This window comes from Camelus bactrianus, chromosome 5, assembly GCF_048773025.1.
Source record: "Camelus bactrianus isolate YW-2024 breed Bactrian camel chromosome 5, ASM4877302v1, whole genome shotgun sequence".
Lineage (NCBI taxonomy): Eukaryota > Metazoa > Chordata > Mammalia > Artiodactyla > Camelidae > Camelus > Camelus bactrianus.
The window spans coordinates 78625207-78634957 of NC_133543.1; the positions used below are offsets into that span (position 1 = coordinate 78625207).

General features: G+C 47.3%; 1 protein-coding gene across 1 annotated transcript; it reads right to left on the reverse strand.

The window, feature by feature from the left end:
• Positions 1 to 345: 345 nt before the first annotated feature.
• LOC141577628 (aldehyde oxidase 2-like) lies at positions 346 to 9492 on the reverse strand. Its single transcript, XM_074363210.1, has 7 exons — positions 9439 to 9492; positions 7205 to 7260; positions 5672 to 5770; positions 4649 to 4757; positions 3119 to 3245; positions 1281 to 1342; positions 346 to 480 (listed from the first exon to the last, which is right to left on the reverse strand). The coding sequence occupies exons 1-7, from the start codon at positions 9490 to 9492 to the stop codon at positions 346 to 348; spliced, it is 642 nt and encodes a 213-aa protein (XP_074219311.1).
• Between the last annotated feature and the right edge of the window lie 259 nt (positions 9493 to 9751).

Below are 9751 nucleotides of genomic sequence, written 5' to 3' on the forward strand. Positions count from 1 at the left end.
ATCCACGTTCCAGAGGGAGAGAGATTTCCTTTACCTTCCTTTATTTGTATTTCACAAGTGCTTTTCCATTTACACCAATAATTTGATGGATTTACAAGCTATTATATTTTATTTCTCAGCTCATCAACTTTGGCTCCCCTGTGTGGCAAAAGATGAGACACACACACACCAGAGACCTGCCTGGCTCTGGGGAGTGGGACACACCTCCTGGTCTACTTCCAGGCCCACATCTACTATTTGTGGGGCTGAGGCAATACAAATGGAGGTCCTCCTATCTGGCTCTGTCCTGTACTGTGAGGGGCCTCACACACCCCAGACTGAATGTTCAAGCTCCGTCCAATTCCTCTAAAAATAGGCAATCATTGGCCACTCTTTGGTCTTGGGGTGCACCTGCTGGTTTTTATGATCTGCCATAGGAAGATGGACTTGGAGAAGAAGCTTGTGCCTGGGAATGGGGTCAAGATCATATTTGGAGCTGGTCTAGAAAAGGGTAGAGGCTTAAAGTGAACAAGTTACTTTGGCCCCATGACTTCTCAAGAAAGGCCGGAGGAGGACTAATGAAGGGCCTTCCAAAGTGTGGGGTCCCCCTTGCAGGGTCTAAGGGTGGTACTGCCCACATCCATCCTGCTCTCAGTGGAGGATGATCAGAGGTGTCTGGTCTCCCTGTCAAACACTATTCATAGCATCAACAGCATCCTCAATGACAGTAGAAATTATTTGTTGAATTCTCACTAAGTGCCAAGCAAGACTTTGCTGCATGACTGCAATTTCTTATTTGATCTTCACAGCAGCCCAGTAAAGTATCCCCATTTTGTGAAGGAAACTCCCTGCCCTCCGTAGTTGGGGCAAATTTTGGATTCCACTCTGTATTTTTGACTTCTGTATCTGCTCATACTTCCCAGCTGGTCTAGATTCTTGGAACTAACCTTGCCTCTCCAAAGCAAACCCCGTGCCTTTGCTTGTCTCCCTGGGTTTGCTGGAGGCCTCCTACCTGTCTTGTCCTGATGCCTTGTTGGACTAGTCTTGGAAGATGTCTGTCTGGCTGGCTAGATCACCTGGCTTCGCTGTGGTGTGATACGGAGCATCAAAGGTGGTGTAACGTTCACCCTTCCCACAACAAAGAGCTCAGGCACTCCCGGGAGTTAGCTGGAGCTAACTCATGTGGTCTTCCTTATGGTCTATTTAGGTGTTCTAAAAAATTCAGCTCCTGTAGTCCCAGCCTGGACCAGCTGTCACTGTCATTCTTGCTCTGTGGGGTGTTCCCACAGTCTCTTACTCACCAAGCAAAAGGTCTTTCCACTGGCAAGAACTGGCCGATACCCAGTGCAGCGGCATAGGTTACCTAATCAGAGAAGAAATACGATCGTCAGTAGGCTTTATTTTCACTGATTTCTTTAGAAAGTTAAAACAAACCTAGGTGTTTTGTTTTTGAGAGTATTTAAGCATCTGCCAGATGGATTACTGCCTTTTTCTTCTTCTTAGACAATTATCCTTCCTCCCACCTCAATTCTAGTTTTATTCTTTGTTCTAAAGAAGATAATAGTCCATCTGGTGAGCTCACTGTCATCCACCTATTAAATTATTTATTCAACATATATCTATCGACAACAACTATATTTCAGATACTGTGTAAGATACAGAGGGCCCCAAATAAGAAAATATAGGTTTTTTCTAAGGCACTATATGAGTGAAGTGTCACTCCTTGGACAGATTATTAGTAGTGCCCTTCAGTGGATTTTAGGTCCTTGCAGACCCTGGCCCTTCTCTGATTCTCCTGAATGAGAATGTCTGGGGACAAGCCCAGGAATCTGCATGTAAGAGGTCTTCAGGCAGTTCTATTTCATGGTACAATGTAAGGACCTTAGGTTTCCATGGATGAAGACTTGGGGTGGTCAGGGTGGAGGAGGATCAGTGTGGAATGAAGTTCATCTGGGAAGGCTTCACAAAGAAACTTGGACTTGAAGGATGGGGAAGCAATGGATTGATGGAGAATAGGGAAGAGGCACTTGGGGTTCACAGAGCAGCATGAGCAAAGGTGCAGAAGTGGAAACTGTGGAGGATGGAGGTTGGGGAGGAGACTGGCCAGGAGGAGTCACAGAGCTGTGGAGGAGGAGTGAGTTTGGGAGGCCACTTGTTAGACTGGTCTGAAAGCCAGGAGAAGGGGGGTAGGCTTGGCCATGCTTGAGGGGTGAGTAGCTGTTGAAGGACCTCAAAGAGTGGACGGACCTAAGGAAGGCAGGATTTTAGATGACTTGACCTGATTTTCTGTAATGGAACAGAGAGAGTAAAGGAAATCTTCCAGCAACTGGCAGATTTGGAGAGTGTGTTGTGCTCACTGTTCAGGTCTCAACCTAAGAATTTGTGTATCTGATGACTTGTTTGACTTGTTTAGGGATTGTTGACACTTGAACATGAGGTTTATTGAGCCTTCAAAAGGGATACTTTTTTAGTAATTTCAACCCACTGCAGATTTTAAAGGATTTAATCCCTGGAACCTATGAATGTGACCTTATTTGGAAATGTGCAGAGATGCAGATGTGATCCAGTTAAGATGAGATCCTACTGGATTAGGGCAGGCCTTCACCCAGTGACTGGTGAATTTATAAGAAGAGGGAGGGGAGACACGCAGGGGAGAAGGCCCAGGAAGATGGAGCCAAAGATCAGAGTGATGAATCTCTGAGTCAAGGTGCACCAGGGCTGCTGTCAGCCACTGGAAGCTAGGATGATGTAAGGAAGGATCCTCCTCTAGAGCTTTGACTTGAAACTCTTCGCCTCCAGAACTGTGAGAGAAGAAATTCCTGTCGTTTTAACCCGCTCACCTTGTGAAATTTTGTTACAACAACCCTAACGAAGACAGCCACACAAGTCACTGGATAGAGAAGTGGGGTGTTGAGGTGGGCCCCGTGCAGTGTTTAGTTCTCTAGCAAGCACTTTGACATGTGGGGTGCAGCTGGACATTCTTCTCTGCTCCTGGGTGGACTGCAGCCACCTTAGAAACAACCGAGGGCATCCCTGAGCAAGCCGGCAGTGAAACTGTGGGGGAGAGGGGGTGGGGCAGCCCCGGACACACTGCTCCCTGGCCTCGGGCGGGTAGTGGGTTTTCTCGAGTCAGACCTACCCCCCAGGGCTGCCATGAGCTGCTCTTCTGAGGGCTGCGGGTGGTTCCTGAGCAGCGTGTACATGGACATCACCATCCCTGGGGTGCAGAAGCCGCACTGGGTGCCGTGGCTCTTGGCAATCCGCTCCTAGAAAGACACAGGCATGGTCATAGGCCCTGCCTTCCTGCAGCCGCCACCTCCCACCACGTTCTGGGCCGCCTTGTCTCGGTGGAATCCGCTCCCTTGAGCTGCGCGCCCTCCCCTTGGACAGAGCCAGCCACTGTCCCCTATCCTCTGCTGCTCCTGGAAGAGGGGACTCAGAAGCTGTGCTCTGTTGTTACATTTGCTTCTCAAGCTCTGATGCCCAGATCCTTCTAGTTGGGAATCAGCAGTGTGCAGCCTTCCTTCCCAGATGGAGAAGAATTCTCCAGAAATCAATAATGACAAGGAAAGTGTGTGTAATTTCAAAAACACTTTTCTTGAACACCCCTGCGTCTTTCTCAGCTTGGTTCTGGCCACGGGCCACCCCTTTTGGATGAACTTGGAGACTATTTACTATAGACCTGTTACTTTCTTCTTTAAATTCTTTTGTGCTGGCTCAAAAGGAGCTCTACTGTCAGAGGTCCAAGAGTTTGGACTGTGTTTCAGATCCTTGCTATTTAAAGTGTAGTCCATGGACCAGCGGTGTTGGTTCCATCCTGGGAGGGGGCTTATAGAAAATGCAGAATCTCAGGCCTCTGCTCTAAACCTCCTGACTCAGACTCTCCATTTTTAACAAGCTCCTAGCTAATTCTTAGGCACGTTAGAGCTTGGCAAGCCCTGCTCTAGATTTCAGACTGCGGTATAATTCTAGGATTCAGGCTTATCTGCCTTGGTGTGAACATCCTCTCTGACCTTCTCAGAGACTCTAGTAAACTCTGCTGGGTCCTTTGCCTTTGCTGACCTCCGTAGGATTGATTCTCAAGTGGTCCCTCCTGCCTGGAAGGACTTGCGGAGTTAGTGGGTCTGGACCTATGACTCTTCAACCCCTTGTGACAATGACAGAGGAACTGAAGAGTTTTTGCCAACGCATGTCATGGTACTCTCCAAACCAGCCCCTTTGTTCTGGCTTCAAGTTAAGATTTGGAGAAACGATTGTCCTGGTGCTCTGGTTCAGTCAAGCTCAATTCTGATTTTACTCCCAAGACCTCCATGCCACAGGGAATAATCTTGAATTTTACGCTGTTAGCCTCAGAGAGGTTTTATTCCATGAGTAATACCCTTTGTACAATATTTGTTCTGCCTCAGAGTCTAACAGGCATTCATCAATGTTTTCATCATGCTGTTATCATTCAAGCAAAAAAAGTAAAAAGAAAGATGTTCATCTAATGAAATGTGGATGATGTTTAGCTTTCTTTTAAATCACTTAACAAGTATTATTATCTTGATCAATATGCATCCAAAGCTTCTACTTACCGGATTGCAACCTAGAAGCCCCAGGCAGCACAGTCAACACAGCATTGATTAAAAAGATAGAATTAAGGAGTGAGAAGATTAGCACGTGCACTTACCTGCACGGGGTGAAGCCTGGTTTTGATGCTTCCAACACCCTCCACAGTGGTGACAGCAGCCCCATACAGAGAACAGATGGGAATCAGGCACGCCGTGACAGAAAAGTGTCTTTATATGAGAAACATGAGGGAAATCAAAAAGAGTAACACAGTTCTGCCTGATGGGGAACCTGGGACCCAAGAAGGGCAGCAGAAAACCCCCAAGTCTGTGACTTAACCTAGAGGATGGGGAAAGGGTGGGGTGACCAGGAGGGAGAATTGAGAGTCCTCTAGGCTGCCTTGGTATTATCTGTAGGAAATGGGGATCCTTAGGGGGAGTATGAGCATTCTGAACTTCAGAAAAACTTCCCAAGCCCAGAACAGACCGACCTGGGTCTGGACTTGTTGGGGATACTCCACCTACTATTCATTTACGACATCAGTCCCGTAACAGGTAAGATGTACACCTTTGTCTTTTGACCATATTTGAGAATTGTTTTGCTTGTTAATTTTAAACTCTCTGTGTAAGGTCTTTCAGCAGAGTTGGATGATCTGTGCCCTGAGGCCATTTCTTGATTTCTTGGGCCAGTGGATTTGAGAGCAGCTCAAGTCCTGGAATCTGGCCCTTAATTAAAGGATGGAATTATAGCCCAGGTCCAGCCCAATGGGAGAAAGAACATTAGTGTGAGAGCCAAGAAACATGGGATCAAGTCCTTGTTCCACAACTTACTAGCTGCATGACATTGAACAAGTTACTTCATCCTTTGGAGCCTCAGGTTCCTCATCTGTGAAATGAATGGTTGGCCTAAATTGGGGTTTCTTAACCTGGGAGGCATAAATAGGCCTTGGGAGGTCTACAATTTCCCTGAAACCGTATGTAAAACGTTATTAGTTTTTGTAAAAGCTCACAGTTTTTTAATCAGATTTTTGGAGGGATCTAAGACCCAGAGAGGGTTAGAATCACAAAGCTGGAAGGTCCTTTGAGATGGTCTTCAGCTGTGATATGAGAATGAAGCCTGGCCTCTGGGTGTCTGGGCAGGATACCTTATCTTCTCGGACGCGGGGTCCCGCTTAGACACCATCACCGTGCAGGCGCCGCAGCCCCCTCTTCCGCAGGCGTACTTGGTCCCTGTGAGGCGTACTGCAGGGGGTGGTCAAGGAAAGACTCCCAGGCGGACCCACCACCTCCAGTAGAGCTGCCTCCCTAGGGGATCACTAAAAAGGAACATCCTCTCTGGGGGGTGAGGTGCAGGTCTGAGAAGTCACTCATCTGCCTCCAGGTCTCGGTCAAGGCCACTCTGTATCTTATTGGCTGTGCGACCCAGGACATGCTAACCTCTCCCTGCCTGCTTTCTCACTTGCAAAGAGGGAACAGTGATACCTACTTGAAATTCTCAGGCTTATCATAAGCATCTAGTAGCATAAAGGATGTCAAAGCCCTTGGGAAAATCCTGTTTCATTACAGGTATTCTTTTGGCTTCCACTCATGTAACTGAAAGAGGAACACTTATGTTTAGCAGTTTAATGTGTTGCTAGTTTCGGAGAGAACTCCTATCCTTATTGTCATATCCCGACAGGAGAGTCCCTCTGCTCCCGCTTGGTCCAGGTCCAATCCCAGTGCTCAGCCTCTACCCCCTCTCTTTAGTCATCCTTCTCCCTAATTGTGGTCCATTTCCACACAGTTTACGGATTGGATGTAATTTACTAAACTGGCCAAGTGGACTTCGGAATTGCTGACTTTCTTTTTTTTTAAGAACCATAAGACTTGATCTAAATTAAGTCATAATTATAAATGCTTATTAGAGAGGTATGTAAATAAATGGGATGGGCTGGGTGTAATTGGAGAGCTTGCGCACCATTTTAAATGGGGGACGACAGACAGTGCCTAGTCAGCCCTAAGCAAGACTGCTGCCAAGCAGGAATGACTGTCTTTCCGTTGTCCACGAGAAACTCCCACTTTAAAAAAATATGAGACTTCTTAATTTTAAAACATTGACAACTAATTAAAAACCATGTGGGCTTTTAAACAAACCTTGTAATGTCTGTCTTTTTTTTTTTTTTTTTTTGGCTTCTATGAGCCATCCATTGGATTTACCAACTAAAACAAGTTTGCCATTATGAAGATCTAAATTTCAGAATATGGAATGGTAGGGAAAATTCTGCCGTGAGAAAATAGAACGTAGAGAAAGGTAATCTCCTATGACACATGCTCCTCCTGAATCTGGAGAATTTGGTTTTCCTCCAGGGCAGGGAACATGCACAAATCTCTATTATATAACCACCCTCCTGGGGATCTGGAAGGCCCTTAAAGGAATAATTAGTGCTGAAGTAAAGGGCTTAGCTTCTATTTCATGGCTATTAAATCAAGATATAAGAAACTCTGGGGAAACTTTATCCTATCCAAATAGCCCAATTAACCTGATATCTTTAGAACCATTGCCAAAAGCAAATAGAAGGCAAGGCCAAGGGGCCTGGCTGTCTGAGGATGAGGAGGTTTGATTAGTTCTCATAACTGCAGCTGGCCTGAGCTTTAAGGCAAACACAGACACGGCCAAGGCCTTGTTCAAAAGGGTCCAGTTCTTTCGTAGGTAGGTGAGCAGAGTGACTTCAGGGTCCGCATTCCTCTCTATCACCTGCATTAGAAACAGCAAAGAGATTGTGATGGGGGTAGAATGGGTGACCCAGTGGCATGCCCGCGTGGTTTACTAACTGGGGTATAATATTAGGCCTGAAAGCAAACAGCTTTTACATAAATTCACAGAGCAGGAGAATCACCGCACAACTGTGCCACAACGCTCTTATCTGTGACTAGAGCTGGGAACCACTGCTGTGTGAAGATGCCGACGGCAGGTATACTGTTCATGTTCGCTCCACTATCTAATTTTGTGGAATCTTCCAACCCAGTTTTTTACACTTTTGAAATATTTCCAACAGGAGAGGGACTTGGATGCTGTGTGTGTGTGTGTGTGTGTGTGTGTGTGTATGTGTGTATGTGTGTACGTGTGTGAGTGTGTGTATATGTGTGTGTGTGTGTGTGTGTGAAAGTTCCTTGAGGGAAGAGAGCTGAATAGGAAGGGTTTCTATTCTGGCATCTCTGAGACACCTCGCTTGGTAACATCAGGGATCCAAAGAGTTGGTGGCAGAAAGGGGAGGTAGGGGGAGTTGCTGCGTTCTGGCGTGCTCCCCGAGTGTGCCAGCCACCACCCCGCTCATCACAGCAGAGTGGCCAATGGTGAGCCTTGTGGCCCCACCTCAGGACCCAGGGCAGCTCTGGAGGAACCCTAGAATTCCTCTCTCCCTCACTTTGCAAAGTGGGGGATTTAGCATCTAAAGCCATGGAGAGACCTTCTTTGGTGCTTCTTTCCCATTTGCTTATTTCCTTTGACTTTGTCTTTGGGTGTCCTTCAAACACCTTCAGCCACTCTGCTGAATCAGAGGAAAGAAAGCTACAACGGGCTATTCATGTGAGGTTCTTCCTTTCTCCCCAGAAGAAAAACAGATGTGTGTGGACCTCAAAGAATAAAAAGTACAGAAAGATGCTTCCGAGTTGAAATATTACAATTCAGCTGCTCCTGGATCTCTGGGGGGTTCTTATCACTGAAAGAAGGAGACCTCCTCTGCCTGCCCTTACTTCCGCCCCAGGTCCTTTAAAAGCATTTAATGAGAATGTGGTTGGATAACATTTTTATTATCTAGTTGACTCCATCCCCACCACACAACCTGTGTTTTCTCTAACCTTGACTTCTTCCCTGTTCTGGCTGCAACCACTTCATTCTAGGGCTCATGACTCGGGTGGGATGTAGAATAGAAACTAGAGGAAGGAGCCTCCAAAGCCTCGGCCAGTGGAATAACTGAGTAATGATGGTCAATCCTGGAAGGACATAGGGGGCCGTGGAGACTGGATATAGGAGAGAGAACAGAAGGGAGAACAGAAGGGATGGGCACATAGAGGCTCTGTGCTTCCATGGGCCAAACCCCCATGAGGGACAGGGGTGAGGCCTCATGACCAAATCCCACTTAGGTCTACGGGATCAGAAGGCTGAGGGGCCCTGGAGGAGAGGTGACAAGACCCCGGAGAAGCCGCATATCGTGGAGCTAGAGAATGGTTCCCTGGAGAGACTCAGGAGAGGAACGGGCCGGGCAGAGGGCACTGCAGGTTAACAAGTGGCTGTGTGGACAGATGGTGAGGGCTGGCGGAGAGAATGCCAGGGAAGTGTCGTGGAAGGAACTTAACTGCAATTCAGGGAAAGAGAGGGCTGGAAATTGACCGCAATTACATTTCAGCTAATTCTGAAGAAAGCAAACTCAACAGAAAAATTAAGTTCATAAACAGAAAAATAAAGAATCCTCCATTTCTTGTCCTCCTGAGATATGTTACTGGAATAGCATGCTTCTGGAATATCAGGCCCAGTGCTAAGGGCTCAGAGCATTTAAGAGGTTCCTAATCAGTGAAACAAGCGTCTCTCTTTTAATCTTTACAACGGCCATAGGAAGTGGATTCTAAAGATGTGTGTTCTGAGGCTCAGGGAGATGAGGTAACTTGCAGAACATCATACAGTAACCAGAAGAGCTGGATTGGAACCAAGGCTGTCTGACACCAAAGCACCTTGATTAACCCCAATGCTTTAGTTCCTCCCCGCATTCCCAGAGGCCGAGCCCCAGCTGAGTGGAGGACAGGACAAATAAGCCTGGTTCCCGGTCCCTGGCTTCTTGTCCGTGACTGGAGGGGTCTCAACACAAACGGGCCACAAGTGTACTAGAAGTTTCCTGTTGTCTCTGCAAACCATGGTAGTAACACCCAACACACTTACCTTCCTCCCATTCACAAAGAAAACCAACTCATCCGATCTCGATGGGCAAGGCATTGCCCCTGTAAATAAGTTTCGCCTTACAGCTCTGGGTGGAAATGCTCCTTGGCACCAGCCGCTGGAATGAGCAGAAAGGATTTAGGTCCAAGCAACTGAAATCTCTCCCTGTGTGACAGGGAGGCAGACAGCTTGGCGCCCCAGAGAGCAGGACAGCAGATGGAGACTCCCTTGCTTCGTGGCCTTTTAAGTCTAGGGCACCTGAGTGGCCCGGCCTCCTCCTCGTGTCTCACTTTGCCTCCCACCAATCTCGGCTTCG